Here is a 17,387-nt window from a genome sequence, read left to right as displayed (position 1 = left end):
TATTTGATTATTGCTTAAGTTTCTATATTCGAAACCCTCATTCCCATTTCCACTTTTGATGGTAGCCCGATTCAATATCCTTGTTATCATACCGTTCCCTTTCATTGGGACAGGCACTAATTATGTTTACATTGCTGTGAGATAAATAAAATTGATAGAGAAAACTTATTGAGCTTGTTTTTAACCCAAGTTTCTTCATCCCTGCTCAGCGCGGTGAAGAAAATTAAAGACAAAACAAGAAACAAAACAAAAAAAAACAAAAATAACACGAAAAGCAAACAAATATATTGCTTCGAAAAAGGGCAAATTCTTCCATCGATTGCTTTTCATGAGTCACATAAACTCGAAAGCAAAACTTTCCCACGATGACGGGTGAGATAGTTTCCCCAAACCCTAGCCTACCTCACTCAGCTTTGTTTAACGGACATCATATTGCTCACATTTCCGAGCGAAAACTTTCCTTCCTACAGTGGCGGAAAACTTTCCTGCCGCATCTCGGGCAGATCTTATACCGTTGATCTGTTGTTTCGCTGTTCCCTCTCTCACTCTCACTGTCTCTGGGCGTTGGTTTCTTCGCCATCACACGTACACTCACTACCGGGGTAACGCCTCTACCCGAACACACTATGTTAGAAAAGCGCAAAGTGCAAACAGGGAACGAGCAGCGGAACAAAATGAAACTGGATGAATGAATAAACTTGCTCCTAACTTGCTACTTCCCTTTAGATGGGATCGTATTTTTCCAACTTTCTTCGTATTGCGATGCCATTAAAGCCAGCTCGTGTTTCTGTCTGTTCGTTCGTTCTCCCATTTCACAGGGCGATCTTTCACAACAGGAAAAGCGAGCCGTCTTCCTAACCGTGCACGATCTGGGAACAAACCGTAAGTTTCCGGGGCGCCAAAAATCAAATGAGCAAAAGCTCATCCATCGTTACTAATGTGTACGCGTGCGTGTCTATATGTTGTACTTTTGTCTTTCTCTTCATTTGCACTTGCCTTCAACCACTTGTTCTGGCGGGTAGATTCATCGTTCGAGGAGTTCGTCAACAGTGCGTGCATGATTGAAATCAAAGAACGGTCGTGCTTTATTCACATCGATGTACCCGGCCATGCGGATAATGCGCCCAATTTGGCCGACTCGTAAGTATATTGACAGGGGTAGGGTGGGGGGGAAGGGAAGGGAGAGAAGTATCCATGTATATCATCTGAATGAAAATGAGCTTAGCAATGAAGAGATTACAAATTATTACTGAAGCTTACGGGGTTTTTGCCTTTTTGCCTGGGATTTACTTGGAGCTGAAGCTTTCCGTTTGATGATGAAATAAATAAGTTATTATAATGGATATGGTTCATTTGTGTGATATGATTGGAGAGTTTTTTTTTGTGCGAGCGTCCTGGTTTGGCCGTTTGATTCAATATACACCCAATGTTATGTACAAAGTACCAGGCGCCCTCTTTTCATTGACGTCATTGGCAAAATGAAGGCGTTTGTCATTTTAATCATTGCTGTTATAAATTAAAAAATAGTTAAAAAATAAGAAAAAAAATCTTGCAATATGTTTTGAAACATTAATGCTATTTTTTTTTGATAATAAATGCCATAAAAATATAGAAATGCAAGATACAATTTATTAAATAAATAAGTTACAGAATAGAAAACACTTTGAATAGCAATTTTTAACCTAAAACTTTTCCATCTTCCATCTTATAACGCTTTCTCTTCACCTATACTTCTTTCCTGATGACTCCCTAAAGCTTCCAGTTCCCATCGCTGCAGCTGCTGGGCGAAGAGTTGGTCACGGTGCTCGACTTCCTGCACGTAAAGTACGTGATCGGTGTTGGCGAGGGTGCGGGCGCTAACGTGCTGGCCCGGTTCGGACTCGCCCATCCTTCCCGCTGCCTGGGGCTGATTCTGATCAACGTTACCGGTTCGGCCGCGTCCGTGCTGGACGTGTTCAAGACGAAATTTATCTCGTGGAAGGGTGACGAAGTGGGCCAGTCGGCCGAGGACTTTCTGCTGTATCACAAGTTTGGCTACGTAAGTATTGAACCGGTAGCTGTTTTAGATGGGGATCACACGATACTGTACGATCAACACGGTCGTTGTATTGTTCACGAGCTCAAAAAAAAACGGAACGCGTTTGGGAAAAATCTACATTATTTTCAATTTTATTTTGTTTTGAGGGGGAAGTGTTACTTTGTTGATGTCGTCAAGCACGAAATTAGTTTGGCATTTCCGTTTTGGCCACTTTTTACGATACAGTTTAAAGTGTTTTTTTACTTCCATTTTGAATTGGCTTTCAATGTTTTACTAGATGGTTTAGGGAGCGGTGTCGTTAGAGATTACCGTTTTCTTACGATTCATTTTTGTTCTTCGTTCGTGACCGTTTCGGTGTCCAGTGTATTTATGCACCCGTTTTCAAAAGTAAACCTTTACACGTATGTTTTCATGTTTATCACTGGAGAATAGTGCAATGTTCATACGAATGAACGTGTATGGTTCTCCGCCTAATTGCATATATATAATTATTTTATTCCTTTTACGTTACGTTAGAATAGCAAAATTAAATTATTCTAAAATTTATTAGTCTAAAAATTATTCTTAAATGAGTTAAAAGGTCTGTTAAACATACATTTTACCAAGTGGTTCACTAGTTTTAATGATAAAATGTTGCAAAAGTATAATGCAAAAGCAGAGTAAGTAATAATCAACAGCCACATATCGATGTATGAGGCATTTGAAAGTATATTCCATAAGATAGATGAGAGCAAAACAAACTACTTCTGATAAAGTTAATTCTTGGAATAAACATCCTAAAAGCTACTATCTCGATATTAAACACTAATTTCCAATACAATAACCATTATAGGATGTTAAAACCATTCATCAACAGCAACCAAACTGCATAATGAACGCACCTAATGAACCGTTCAATTCGGACAAACATACAGTGTTATCAGCATCCAATTATTAAACATAAATGTTTTCCTTTTCTCTTTTTTCTCCCCTCTTCCCCGACGTGTCGTTCATTTACGACGAATGATTTATGATCGGAAACTATTCATTCGGTTTTTTGTTGCGTTTGTATTGCGATTGTGGCAAAAAAACCGTTACATTGTATACATTGTGTACGTGCAATGCGGCTTAATTACTACTAAATCGTATCGATTTACATTTCCGCTCTGGAAATGATAATCACAAAACAAAAATGTCCCTTCAACAATTCAATCGCAATAAAAATGCAAAATCAATGCAACACATCTCTAACACGTGATAAAAAAATTCAACCAAAAAACAACAAATTAAAACCAAATACCAATTACAACGAATATACTCAACCATGCAACCTCGACATCCTCCGCATCCTGCAAAACATCACAATTTATGTTTCGTTCTGCCAACCAAACCCAAAACCAAAATCTCACGCAGGTTTTCTCCGAGGTATTTAGCGTAATCGTGTTGATTGTGTTTTTAGCTAGCTTTGTTATTATGTGCTCCCTGTAGCTTCTGTTTTTCACTAGAACCTGCTCGTTAGACTCACTGGGAGGAAGGGCCCACTTACCTTTGCTCGCTTTGCGTGGCTGATCGTTTTCTCTTTGTGTGCACAAAAATGAAAAGATCGTTCTGCTGCACCTTTTGAACGTTACTTAATACTGGTTGAATTTGGTTGTTGGTTTCTTTGTTCGATGTTGTTGTTGTTTAAAGGTAGTTTTATGGTTACGCAGTAAGATGGTTGTTTCAAGGGGATGAAGAAAGTCGATATCAAATCGATCACAAATGATACGTTATGATGCTACTAACACAAATTTAGCCTGTATATATGAAGAAAAACCTATGGAAAAGACAAATTTAATTTAAGCTAATTTAATTTAAGTTATACTAATCGGACTCTAAAATGACATCTCAATTGTAGCGTAACTAACTATAGGAAATACCTGTATTTTTCAGATAAATTATACTATTTGTTTAAAAGATGTATCCAAATGAGCGATATTTTATCATTTTAATATATTTGTTTTGTAGTTGTTCTGAATCTAACAAAATTTTCATTCACAAATTCTTTTCTATGTACTGTCTGTACTCGAGTTATGCGATTATCGACTTAGGCAGATGCCATATGTAAAAAGAATTGGATATTTTGTGAAATTATAAGTTATTACGTTATGCAGTATGCTTAAATAACAATAAAATGTGATAGATTCTGACATACTACAGTGATGTTACCGGATTTGATTCGGTAGCTCGGGAACAGGCCAAAATTAACAGACAATTTCCTTCCGTAGTCAAACGGTTGGGTAGGCAAATGTTATGATGATCGAATGGATACAATTTCTAGTACAGGAGAGACCCTCGACATACGATTGTATTTGAGACCGCTGAAAAGTCCCAGAGCAAGGCGTTAGACGAAAAAGATCTATGTTGAAAATCCGTCAATACATCGCATTCCACAATATACACTATTAATACAAACCAGAGACAACCGCGAGATACGCGTTAGTCGAATTTTGAGATTTTCATCCGATTATAGCAAATTCTCGTATAATTCTACTTGAAGTGGTATGTTTTAGATAAACTAGTCAATTAATATGATTTCAACTGAAGTGTGCATTTTGATACCTTTTAAAATATTTTTTGAAGTTCGAAAAAAGTGTTATTTTAAGGAATTGATGTATCAAATTAAAACAATTCGCTAAAAAAACTGACAAATTTTGATAATACAATTAGGATACAGGCGTACACCTATATTCGTGTAGCGTTACTTTGTTAATGATCGTATATCGGGGAATACCTGAATAGTGTGTTTAAACTAAATTAATTTCCTGGAAATTCGAGGCGAAATCAAAAATAAAATCTTTTAATTGATGCAAACCAACAACTGTAAACTGCCAAACTCAAAATCGTCGTTTCAATTAATAATCGTAGCTCGGATCGTTCGTATATCGTGGGTCTCCTGTATATGTTTTAAAAACATATTTCAAAATGAAATATATATAAACAATTTTATGATATAAGTAATGTTAACATTAAGCTTATGCGTTATGTATCAAGTTAATGGGATTAGTATAAGACAAATTCCTAGCAAAATTGTTGACATACTTGAGCCAATTGTTAATTGACAATCAGAAGAAAATGTGTCTCAGTAGAGCAAAGCAATGAACAATCTCTGCTGGAGCGTAACATGGGACCTAGCGAGGTGTAGCTGTTTACTGTAGCTCACGAATGAAATCGTTGCAGCCCTTCACGTTAAATGTTGTGTTATGTGTGTTTTTAGCCCGTTTAGCCGTTGTTGCATTATTGCTGCCCGTTTCTTACACTTCCTGCTCTGTCCTGTAGCGCCTCCTAAATGATCACTCGATCGTTCTATCCTCCTCGATCGAGTGCAATACGATCATTGCGAATGTTTCCTTTTCTTTAATTATTCCTTTTTGCTTACTCTCCTTCCGTTCACGTTCGATTGAAAACCTGAAACTCATCACGGCAATGCAGCAACTGGTGGGCGACAACCCGGACAAGGAGAAGATTGTGTCCGAGTTCCAGAGCCGTCTGCACAGTTCGCTGAACAGCAAAAATCTAAAGCAATACGTTAAAGCATTTATGTCGTAAGTACAGCGGAAGTGACGGAGCAGTTCCGTTCGGGGTGATTGTGATGCACTGGTACACGCTTATCTTTTGCTTTTCATATGCAGGCGCAAAGATTTGCCCCTGAAGAATTGCAAGGTCGATTGTCTGCTGATTACCGGCATCATGAGCCCGTACGCCAGCGTTGTCGAGAAGCTGTACAAGGATCTGAACAAGGAGAAGGTTACGCTGCTGAAGGTGGAACGTGCTGGTGACGTGTTGGCGGACGCTGTAAGTGCAAACCACTGTCTGCACCGCACTGCGAACAGGTTATCGAATTGAAAAGTTATATCTCATATTTACACTATTACTAATTGCAGCCTGCCAAGGTGGCCCAGTCCATTCTGCTGTTCTGCAAGGGCCAGGGCCTGCTGACGTCGGTCGCTATGCCCGGTGTCGACCGGAACCGTGCGTTCTCGACCAGCTCCAGCGGCTCGACCGAAGGATCGACGGGCGCACGGCGCCTGTCCCGTGGCATGTCCATGGAGGACTACGACAAGCCCAACATCCGGCGGCTCAGCGTCACGATCAACGAACAGCTGCCCCCGATCAAGAAATAGAACGATCTGTGCCGGTCGGGTAACAACGGGCCGGAATTCGACGAGGAAGTGCCGGACGAAGCGGAGGAACAGTAAGGGCGCAGGTTTTGTTTCCCCTCCCGCTGGCAAAGCTTCCCAATTTGTTCGATGATGTTTCTCGACTGCGACCGTTTCGCAGTAAGTGGTTTAGAGAGATAAAGAGAAAACAGAGCGAGAGAGAGAGAGAGTATGTTTATCCCGATGATAGGTGGAAAATGATATCCAATTTCGCTGAACGTTCGAATTTGCAACATACAAGAAATCAGAAACAAAACCACCATTTAAAGAAAAAAAACATAAACAAAACCAACGTCAAACGATATCTACTTCCTTGCATATATCTAGCGTAGTGAACGATGTATTCAAGTATAGCAACATTTAGCGCATGAACAAGCACGTACTGTTAACTCGTGGGAAATATTTTTATCTAAATGTAGAGCCACAGAATAGGCAAAATAAAAACAAAACAAAACCAAAACGAAACCTTTGTAACCTCAAACACTGAACACTAAAAGCGTTTTTAACGAATCGGCTCCCAAACAAACTCTCTGACTGTTGCTTTACTACAGACCGAGGGTACGTGTGCACCATCATCAAATTGGTTGCTCTTGTTGCACAATTTCCACCAAAACAAACATTGTCTTGCCGGAAGGGCTTTCAGGACCGGGCAGCCGAATGGGAGTCACTTTGAGCATGGCGTTCACATCACGTCATTTCGCTCCCAAACTTCTCGGCGAAGCTGAGCGAATTCAGATTTTGTATGAGGGCACTACTGCTGCCACTACCATTGCTGCTTCTATTTGATAGCGAGATATATTCGATAGGGTATCGATCGATTTGTATGATTTCTAGAGAGCCTATATATATACACACAAACCCCTTACAAACTCCTCACTGATATACAGCAGGCGTATACACTCACACACAACTATTTAAAAATTAGCCAGCTCTGGTGGGGAAGATGGCTGAACAGGTGGAATGAAGCAACGTATAATTAACTCGTAAAACATATATACATGTAGCAAGTAGAGCGATGGAGCAGCACCGTTTTCATAATCATAATTGAAAGAAAAGTCTTCAGCAGAGAAGCAACAAAGTACGAGAACAACTCATTAAAACTATACACAAAAAGTATATACAAAAAGCCTATATACCTATATTTTGTCTCTTTTTACCCTGAACCAAATACGATGGCGAGAAGGAGGCGGAGAGGAAGCCAAGAGTGGCCAACATTTAACCACACATAACAAAGACAGCAAAACGAAGCTTGGAAAAGGAGGGGGCTAGTGCGTGTAAGTCTTTCTAAGTATTCTTTTACTGTGTTGAAAGTGAAAAAGGAAGCAAACGGAAAAGAATGAAAGTGGAAAAAGGTAACAAAAAAAAAGATTGCAAACAAACAGAACACATTGATTAACAAGCCAATATAAACTAAATATGCCAACAGAACTAGATGAAGCTAATAAAAAAAGAAGAAAAAAAAACAAACGAAATCGTTAAAAATGCAAACATTGGAGACCTTGACCTTTAACAGGTAGGAAAAGAATACACAAAAAAACTGCATCGGAAAATGCTAATTTACGCGCATTAGCCAGTCTTCTCCTAGAGGGAGCCATTGTCTAGCGTTGAGCGTTTAGGCTTTCGTTGCACGTGCGCAATAGCCGCTTTGATCGTCTAGTTGCGTATTGTGATCATTAGGCAGGCTACCGAGCTGAGGAGCTAGGCACAAACAGCATGTGTTCTATTGGTTTTTTAGTTTTAATCAATCAGGTTGATGCGCGCCATGCGTCACTTGCTCCGAAAGGCAAGGAGGCAAATAAGGAGGCTACCTTTGGGCGAAAAGCGTTGCGAAACTTCTGCACCGTGGACCGGTACTGGATGCCGCCCTTGGTTAACATGTGTAGAAGCTGCAACAATTAGAAAGCCGACCGGAGCGGTTGAATGAAAGATGGTCGCAAATTATTGGTAGAGGATGTGTAGTCCTCCACAAAAAAAGGAAGAAAAAGAAAACAAAAAACAACCGCCATTTGCATCTTATAACTAATACCACCATTAATCATGGGAAACGATTATAAATGCGTGCGCGTCAGAACGCCCAAACACGCCCTCTAAACGCAAATATTAGTACATATATCTTACTTAGAGAATATAGTTGACGAAAACCGTGCACGCGTGTGTGTTGGTTGCCATTTTTATCTCTTCCGAAACGAAATAGTTTGATTTGCTTGATTTGCTAAAATTCAGACACGTCACTGGACACTCCACTATCTGCGAAAAGGGGGAATAAAAAGAAAAAAACCAATCGATTAGACGAAGCCTTTCAGCTGCAGCTCAACAGATAAGCTACTGCGGCACGCAACTAGACGAACCTGCCTCCCGGTAGTCCATCTCGAGACAGGCGAGATTTTCGCGAGCCTCACTAAACTCCTGCATCTCCATGCCCTCCCCGACGAACCAGTGCACGAACGCACGCTTCCGGTACATGATGTCGAACTTCTCGTCGATATTGCTCCACGCGTCCGAGATGGCGGTAGTGGAGGCAAGCATCGTTACGCACCGTCGGACCGGCGCTAGATCGCCATTGGGGGCCATTTTCGGAGGCATCGCGTTAATGCCAATCTGCAAGCGAAAACAAAAAAGCTAAACTTCCGCAGCACTAGCTCCTGCTCCACACTGCGTGTGCAATGCTAACCTTGAACCCGGTGGGACACCAATCGACGAACCGCACACTGCGCGTGGCCTTGATACTTGCAATGGCTTCGTTAATGTCTTTCGGCAGTATGTGCCCTCGGTAGAGCAGGCAGCAGGCCATGTATTTGCCCCGTCCGGGCGACCCGCACCGGACCATCTGGCAGGCGGGTTCGAACAGCTGCTTCGTCATTGCGCCGATATCATGGTCTGGATTGGGTGAGAAGCACATTCATTACACGGATGCCGGTGGAAACCCTGCTACGCAAGACTCACTTTCGTGGTTCACATTTTCACAGGTAATGATGGGTGCGAAAGAAATCAGTGGAAAGTGTAGCCTTGGGTAAGGGACGAGATTGGTCTGGAACTCGCTCATGTCTACGTTGAGATCGCCCCCGAAGCGTAGCGAGGCCGTCACACCGGAAACAACCTGACCGATCAGTTGATTAAGGTTCGCATAGCTGGGCCGTTCGATGGAAAGCCTAGAATGGAAGCGGATGGGAAATTAAACTTATTTCCTTTAAAAGAAACACAAATCCGTCCACCTGGAACTGCAAATGCTGTAGATCGCTTGGTTGTCCATCATAAACGAACATTCCATGCTGTTCATGCTGCGGTGCGTCATCAGCACTGTGTTGTACGGTTCGACGACGCTCGTGCACAGGTACGAGGAAGGATAGACGGAAAACGAGAGGCGAGTCTTCCGTGGGAACTCTTCCTCAAGCTGCTGCAGCAGATGTGCCGTCACACCGGATCCTGTGCCTCCTCCAAACGAGTGGTACAGCAGCATGCCCTGTAAGTTGTCCGCGTCTTCCGCCATTTGCCGAATGGCTTCGAATGCTCCGACAAGCGTGCGGTGGGATAGACTGTAGTATCCGCGGGCATAGTTGTTGGCCGCATCTTCCTTACCGCGGACGAGATAGTCCGGGTTAAACAGTTCACCGATCTCAGCCGCTTGCATTTGGTCTGTAGGGGCGGGTGGTCAGAGAGACAGAAATTAAATTAAACAGTAAGAGCAGGAATGCTTTTACCCACCAATCACCATCGGTTCCGTGTCGATAAAGACGGCCCGCGGAACGTAGCGCCCTTCACCGTTTTCGGAATAAAATGCAGGACACGCGTGGAACTGTGTGTCGCATCCGTCCGCCATCTCTGCCATCCGTTGGCCATCCATCCCAATGCCGTGCTCCAGGCCGTACTGGGTCCAGATTGCTTCACCCATCTGCACACCGGCCTGTCCGAGGTGGATGCTCATCGTTTCACGGTTGCGTCTTGGCTGCGTTAAGAATTGTTATTAATTATACAGCAGCATTTGCGTTGCATTTGTTTACTACTTTTTACCATTTTTTATTGTAAGTTTTCTGTTTACAATTTTTTTTAAATTTTCACTTGATAAATTTAGAACATCCTTATCGTTGCACGGGAAATTTGTTTATTGTTTAAGTTGAAGGTTTACAAAACCACGACTACTTTGATGATTACCCCTATGTAATGGTATGATTACTAGATTTATTGACTGTTTTGAAATAAATGCACTTTGACGTGATGTAAAAATTAACAAAAAATAAAGCATTTTAGCTGACTTTGCTGTATAAATTGATTAAACAAATAATAAAAAAGTAAATCATTCTAAAACCGTGATCTACTCCTTCACGATCTCAAAATATCCCTTGCTGCTGGCATGTCGCAACACTCCGACCAGTCTTTTGTCTACCTCCTCTCCACCGCAGACCAGCGTCCAGTGGGCCAGCTCTTTCGAGTGTACGTCTCGCGCGAAATGGTGCGCCAACTGTTCGCACTCTTCCTCCGGGCACATCATCCAGGGTAGAAAGTGTAACGTCACAATCACCCCGTACATGGCATGACGCTTGAAATGTTCCAAAAAAGGCTCGAGCCGATACGGATCCAGCAGACCATCCTCTTGTGGTACTTTTAGAATTGTGGCCAGACTTTCCAGCAGTGCGGTATGATATTCCAGTACGATCGCATCCCAGCACCGGTTGCGCAGCTCCTCCGTCATGCTCATGTACATATAAAACGTCAGATCGATAACGGGCGTTGCGTAGCGATTTTCCTGAAAGTCGAACATCTTTAGCTCGACCGGCTTGCCAGCGCCATCCGCACGGAATAGCACATTGTTGCGGTTGTAGTCACCGTGCAGTATGACCGAGAATGTCTCATCCTTACGAAGTAGATCCTGCATCAGACTGATCGGCGTTGTACCATACCGCTGGCGAAGATTGTTCATGTCCCGCTTGAACGCTTCACTATCCAGCTGCTCGGGATGATCGTCCAGATACTTGTACAGTCTGTTTGCGCCCAACTTTAGCAGCACATCGTAGCTGGTGAACGTTTTATCTCCAGACACAAAGTCCAGCGGAGCAATGCCTTCGATTAGGGAGGCTAATCGAGCATCGTTGCGAAGACGCATGGCGTATGTGCACGCGTGAAACGATGCTATATGACGTGCCATTAAGCGCAGATGTTCCTCCTCCAGATCTAGCCGGGGTCCCGCTTTGTAGCCCAGCGGAGAAATATCCTCCAGCACGAGGATGGTTTCGTACTGGTCGCTGTAGGTTGGAAAGTGACCCGCCTCACCGTAGTACACCCTCGGACACCAGTCTCCCGCTAGGCCGGAATCGGTTAGGAGTTCTTGGAACGCGGGCAGCACCTTCGTGTAGATGTAGATTTCATTGGTGAATTGTGTTTTGCCCATGGACGATTCCCGGAACTCGTCGCTACCCTTCATCACCTTCACCATTAGTTTCAACGTTTGCACGACACTGGAATAGCAAAACTATGTTTGAATAATGCTTGTTTTCCCTTTTTTAAGAGGAATTCATATCACTTACGTTCCATCGTTGCTTTCGTACCTAAACGAAAGCTTGTGAATCGTCGACATAAAACCATCCAAATGATCTGGCGTTGATAGTTGAACATCGGAAATCTTACCCTCACCATCAAGTTCTGGGCAGTAGTGAAGAATTTTTCGTGGCAGCTCCTCAGTGAGGAAAGATGTTTTCCTATCCTTGGTCATGATTTGGCCGGTTTAAAACAACAAAACAAACACCCGCTCGCTGTGAAACAACTAGAACAATTGCCGTGCAAAATGGTCGAATTGGATGTCGAGATAAGCGCTGGTCTTTGTGTTCTTTTACTATTTTTATGTGCTGCTTTCCTGCAATGATAGCAATGTCCGGTGTTATCAGTTTGTTTATTCACAATCGGATGGTTTGTTGTTGTTTGGATTCAGAGTGACCAGAAATACCGATTTTTTATATGCCTACCGATTCACAGATGACCGCCCTAAAACTAACGATTTTCAATTTATCCTACCGAAAATCACAGAAATTTGATTTTTCAGTCGTTTAAGCTTAATCTGTGGCGCTTGGAATGATATTTCAAGGATTGTTAACCACATTTGTTACTTAACGCGCTGATGCATTGTTTGCCTGGCACTTTTTATCCGTTAAAATTTAATGTTCATAATAAGTAGAAAATGTCAGTTGCGTGGATTTCGAAAATTTCTCGTCAAAGAAAGTCATTTAAATTTGAATTTGATTCTCGCTGTCGGCGGTTAAAGCTTTCCCGACAGACAAAGAGAATGAAATTTTCAGGCGAGGGGAAGGTACCCAAGTGCCACAAATCCACTAAACGGCCACTAAACGGCTTCTAAACGACTCAAGTTCTCCACCTAAACGGAATATAGAAAGACTTCGTTTAGCAGACGGCAAACGACTCATGCATTCTAAAAATAGCGAAAAAGCTGGTGGCGCTCTTTGTTGGTGGGATACCCCAACCAGTTGAGCTTCATCGCTTGGAGGAGAGCTTTCTCATTTTCTCTGTACTGTTGTATGGTTTCGCATTGAAGTTATGCATCGCTAGAACTAGAACGGCGATACGATTGTTTAAATACTAAACTCCAATGGAAACCACCAGTACTGAAGCAAGTGAGATATGAGTAATGGTCGTTGGTGTTGATACCCACGTATCTGACCATACGACCATTCATATAGATTTTTGCTCAGAAATATAGAAGGCTATATAGGTCATGATAAGATGAAACTTGTCGAAACTCATTGCAAGAAAAGGATAGCAATATAATGATGAGTTGTAATACGCCATCTATTGATCAAACCAATGAAGCTGTGGAGCTTTCATTTTTTTTCTATGGATATTCAATTTTCCAGTCGTTTAAGCTTAATCTGTGGCGCTTGGGTAATGTTTTTTGGTCGTACACAAGACGGTTAACTGGTTGCGTTCTCAACAGTGCTCCTGCCGAAATCTGCCTATATAATCTGGTCACACTGGCCCGCAGGGCAAAAGCTCGCTCGAAAGGTCAACAACCGTTGCAAAACGTCAAAAACGACCGTCGCCAGCGCCTCGAAATCGTTGCGAGTTTCGCTCGCTGGCGACGTCGGTTTGCAGTACATGCGACGCCGGTTTTGACGTTTTGCGACGGTTTTGCGACGGTGGCCGCCAAAAGCTCGCTTTGCCCTGTGGGCAAAGTGACCTGAAATACCGATGTATATAAAATTATGTTTGAAGGAAAAAAATACAATTTTTTGTAATCATTGAACGATGAAACTCAGCCAAACAATCAAATCAATCTAAATAATCCAGCGAAAATCAAATTACAGCACGTACGATAAAATCGTATCCATTGGAGCACTGCAGTGGCCCTAAGCGGTCGCGTGGAGCCCCAAGAAAAAGAACTTGCCACCACTGAGAAAAAAGAATAAGCATCTTAGTTATTCTTTGGTTTAGAATTCCTAATAACATTTTCAGATCAACACTTCAGAAAGACATTCATTTGTTTAACCGCTGAACCAAATCTAATCCATATCCTAAGTAAAGGATGCATATTCTTTTGAAATGGAACTTTAATTTTGCGCATTAGTACCCCCCACCCCCCCCCCCCTCCCATCACGCTTAACACTTCTTTCGCTTTCACTTCTTTCAAATCGAGTTAAGTTTCGAGTTTTAACCTACCGAAAACTACCTATAAAATTTTGATGCGCCTACCGAAAACCGCCAAAATAATCTGGCCACACTGGTAGAAACCACAGTTCATCATGTGCCACAGTTGATCAATGTTAATTAGAACAGCGACATCTATGTGTGGAACTTTTAAACACACTAACAGGTTCTAACGGTCGAATATTTGAAAAAGGTGGTTGTTGGCAAAAAGTCCCATCAAAAAGTTCGATAATTACATGCGTTCTGATGCAGTCTTGCTCCGTTTAGTCAATTTGCATAATATTAATTCCTTCCATGTAATATGTAATGTAATATGTTAGCTTTCTTAGATTTATAGTTTTCTATATAAGTTTTATTTGATTACTTTAAGAAAAGTCAACTTATCGTCGGCAAGTCGAGATAACGAATGTTTCCCAATTTTGAATTCGTTCCACAATCAAAATATTGCTGCAAGCACATTTTTAATTGCTGTGACTTTCACACCCTGACTACAGCTTCTGATTCATGTAAACTCCCGATCTCTGACCGGTCCTCTTTCACCTGATCTAGTCAACGAATTGGCTTTGCTTCCCTACCGAACCTTCATTTCCCATTAGAAAACTATCAATTAATATTTTTATTATTTTGAAAGTGACTTCAAAATTAAGATTTTTACACAACTAGCACGTCAAAAAAGCTTTTAGAGATATTTTATTTCGCATGATCGTACAACGCAATGAAAACGGGCTTTTAAGAGTAAGATCGTTTCTTTCTTTCGATATCGTTGCACTTGATCAGTCTTAGGACTCTTATAAAAACAAGTGACTTATATATTATATATCTGTAAACAGCCTTTGACTATCCAATTATGACTACAAGGACATTCCAGGCTGGAATAGATACCCTTTCGACACTGTAATTGGTCTGATCGATCAATGTTTGCCGTTTCGTTCGCGCAAACTTTCCTTCAGAAACAATGCAAACACTCAAAAAAGGGTTCACACAAATGGCATACATTAACGGCAATAAATTTATATTAATATGATATATGGCACCCGCTTAAGGTCGGGGCAAATTGGGTGAGTTTGTCGTTTTTTTGCCTACGCTTTCTCTCTATCTTCACTTCCTATTGCCTACTGACCTGTCTGGCTTGGAATGCGCGCAGATGATGTCTTTGCGACAACTTCATTCACAGCGGATTGAAGTGGAAAATACGAATCAGCAGCAACCGGGTCGAGCATTTGCCTACAAGATTAGACCTGTATCTGTTGAGCTATGTGTTCCTCGCCGTTCAATCCCCACCCGATTTCAATTGGGCTCGGTTTGTAGCGCCAAAAAAATGGACTTTTTTACCAGGAAAATAACCAGCCTAGGGAATAAAAAATCCCATCCTGCCTGCTATCGCACTTAACGCAGCCGTTTTGCACTACGGCATCGGATCAGTTTCGTTCCGTGTCGCATGATTTATGGGACAGCTTAAATGCCGACCATAAATCCACCGACCACAACAATCGACAATATTGGCACGCAGGTGATCGGAACGGGTCGACAATTGAGCGCGCAGGAAATTGAGATACCCGACCGTGTTCCTTCCTTCCGGTGCATTTGCCTCTCCCCCCTCCCAAACCCTTCAGGTATCGCTGGGAGCTGGGAACAGCCGGAAGAAGGTACCGTTCCGGTTCAATTTGTCTGCCAATCGGTTCGTTTGGTCGGCCGGTCACAAACCACTTCCAAAACACAAATCGTCTCCCTTTATGATGTCTAATCTCTCGGTTCCGGAGGAGGTGTTTTTTTCTGCGTTGGTGTGTATGTGTGTGCGAGTGGTCGATTTATGCACACCCTCGAAAACCGGAAACCCTTAAGCTCGTAGATGAAGGTTGTCCGTTACGCATGGTCAACAGTTCGGTTCTAGATTACACACACACACACACACGCACACATACACGAGACAGAGCAGCACAGATCAACAGCTCGACATGCGAGCGGATGTTCGGACACTCGGTGCTCGCTGCTCGTTACACGTTAATTTTGATTCGGCACCCACACACCGACCGTACATCAAACTCCACATGCTGGGGTTTGATGTGGGGAGACAGACCGTCCCGTGGGAAATTAATTGAAGTGTAATTCCTGTGGTTCCGTCTCCATCGGGTGCGCACTGAAGCGGGAACACATTGGCACCACTCTTTTAAACGTGTGTGAAAGCTAACATGTGAATGAAGCTAAGGAAAGGTCAGTTAAAGGCCGGGGGACATTGTCCGTACTCGCTAGTGTAATTTCGATTTTCACTAGCGCATCTGGCGACGGCTGACCGAAGCATTTTGCCAAACAATTTGGAGCCGCTTCAGAAAATATGTTAATTTTCCATGTTTTTTACTTAACTCGGAGGAGAAAAGTTTTGTAAAACGTAGATACACATGTCTTGCACGCATTGCATCCATTTTTGCAATGGGAAACGATGGAAAAACTACTTAATTTTGAGATCCGGCATGACCATTCCCTGGATGACCAAAAATAGCTTCCACCAGTCGCCGCCAGATGCGCTAGTGAAAATCAAAATTACGCTTGCGAGTACGATCAATGTAGCCCGGCCTTAAGAGAGGAACGTTAGAAGATACGTAAAAAAAATACTGTCATGGCATGCTATACTTTCACTAGGTGAATTTATTAATTTACTGAGCATTATTCACTAAATATTTTAGTATCGTTCCCCAAAGAAAATTTAATTATTTTCAGCATCCAAAACACGAACAAGCCATTGTATTGCATGTTTCTGTAGAGGTTTCAATAAAGCTGCAAACATTTAGGAAAACATATTGATCATCATTCACAGACAGGTTCATTTCTATGGTTGGGCATCAACTTGGGCGATAACGTTATCGTAATTTAGACACTGGATGATTATGACTAATATATGATTGACATGGAGTTTAGGCAGACAATTAACCTTAAAAGGATCAGTGTTAGATTGGACACCAAGACGGAAAGTAACTAAAATGACACTTAACATATTAATATTCGGAATAGAATAAGTAATATTTATCACATTTTTAATTAATAAATTAGAATTAAATTGCCAAAACTCCATGTTTATACAAATTAAGCAAAATTCTTATTCTGATTTCTACCCTGTACGTTTACTGCCGGGATTAGTTTATCGATCAGCAGAATCAGCTACTGGATCCAGAAATCAGGGCTGCTGGAATATATTGAGGAACTAATTCAGCTCTATTACAGTCTCAATTGCAGTACCATTATGAGTTTAATATTAGCTACAGAATCGGTAAGGGTTGAGATTCAGTTCCAAGGCAGGTTAGGTATGTGGGCAGTGAACAGTTCCTTTACTGGTTTGGGATCAGTATCCGTTCCAGGACAAGCTAAGGTTTCGTGATCAATATTAATTTAGGATAAGTTCAAGGACTGGTATGGGTTCAGTATTAGCATTTAGTATACGATAACGGTTGTGGCCACGTTTCGTTTCCAGCGTATAGGTATCGAATTGATTGAATTTACTTGCAATTTAAATTATTTCCCATTGATTGCAT

At 42.0% G+C, this 17,387-nt stretch overlaps 3 protein-coding genes across 20 annotated transcripts in view; 1 reads left to right on the top strand and 2 right to left on the bottom strand.

The window, feature by feature from the left end:
• LOC1273910 (uncharacterized protein ZK1073.1) overlaps window positions 1–8,362 on the top strand; it is a 47,822-nt gene extending 39,460 nt beyond the window's left edge. For 12 of the 18 annotated variants that reach the window (XM_061641603.1, XM_061641597.1, XM_061641602.1 and 9 more), the window contains exons 4-9: window positions 819–882; window positions 1,023–1,140; window positions 1,756–2,038; window positions 5,489–5,601; window positions 5,689–5,851; window positions 5,941–8,362. In XM_061641603.1, coding sequence (XP_061497587.1) covers window positions 819–882; window positions 1,023–1,140; window positions 1,756–2,038; window positions 5,489–5,601; window positions 5,689–5,851; window positions 5,941–6,180 — 981 coding nt within the window. In that variant the 3' untranslated portion in view covers window positions 6,181–8,362. Of the gene's footprint in view, window positions 1–818; window positions 883–1,022; window positions 1,141–1,755; window positions 2,039–3,430; window positions 3,443–5,488; window positions 5,602–5,688; window positions 5,852–5,940 lie in introns of all 18 variants that reach the window. The other 6 variants (XM_061641593.1, XM_061641595.1, XM_061641594.1 and 3 more) reach the window with 1 other exon arrangement.
• LOC3290778 (tubulin alpha-3 chain) lies at window positions 7,605–10,316 on the bottom strand. The gene is made up of 7 exons (XM_563022.5): window positions 10,225–10,316; window positions 9,919–10,159; window positions 9,429–9,849; window positions 9,160–9,365; window positions 8,888–9,093; window positions 8,565–8,814; window positions 7,605–8,463 (listed from the first exon to the last, which is right to left on the bottom strand). Exons 1-7 carry the CDS (start codon window positions 10,225–10,227, stop codon window positions 8,429–8,431), a joined length of 1,362 nt encoding a protein of 453 aa, XP_563022.5. The 5' UTR covers window positions 10,228–10,316; the 3' UTR covers window positions 7,605–8,428.
• On the bottom strand, window positions 10,293–12,120 carry LOC1273909 (uncharacterized). The gene is made up of 2 exons (XM_312943.6): window positions 11,736–12,120; window positions 10,293–11,666 (listed from the first exon to the last, which is right to left on the bottom strand). Exons 1-2 carry the CDS (start codon window positions 11,918–11,920, stop codon window positions 10,526–10,528), a joined length of 1,326 nt encoding a protein of 441 aa, XP_312943.4. The 5' UTR covers window positions 11,921–12,120; the 3' UTR covers window positions 10,293–10,525.
• Window positions 12,121–17,387: the final 5,267 nt, after the last annotated feature.

Source organism: Anopheles gambiae, chromosome 2, assembly GCF_943734735.2.
Source record: "Anopheles gambiae chromosome 2, idAnoGambNW_F1_1, whole genome shotgun sequence".
Taxonomy (NCBI): Eukaryota; Metazoa; Arthropoda; class Insecta; order Diptera; family Culicidae; genus Anopheles; species Anopheles gambiae.
Note: the sequence above shows the minus strand (reverse complement) of the source record. Positions and strands in the feature narration are given on the sequence as shown.

Coding starts and splice junctions, on each gene's coding strand:
- LOC3290778 (XM_563022.5), bottom strand. Junction 9,366..9,428: donor TACAGCATTTGCAGTTCCAG/GTGGACGGATTT, acceptor CTTCCATTCTAG/GCTTTCCATCGAACGGCCCA. Junction 8,815..8,887: donor GGTGTCCCACCGGGTTCAAG/GTTAGCATTGCA, acceptor TTTCGCTTGCAG/ATTGGCATTAACGCGATGCC.
- LOC1273909 (XM_312943.6), bottom strand. CDS start 11,920: ATGACCAAGGATAGGAAAACATCTTTCCTCACTGAGGAGCTGCCACGA. Junction 11,667..11,735: donor TACGAAAGCAACGATGGAAC/GTAAGTGATATG, acceptor TTGCTATTCCAG/TGTCGTGCAAACGTTGAAAC.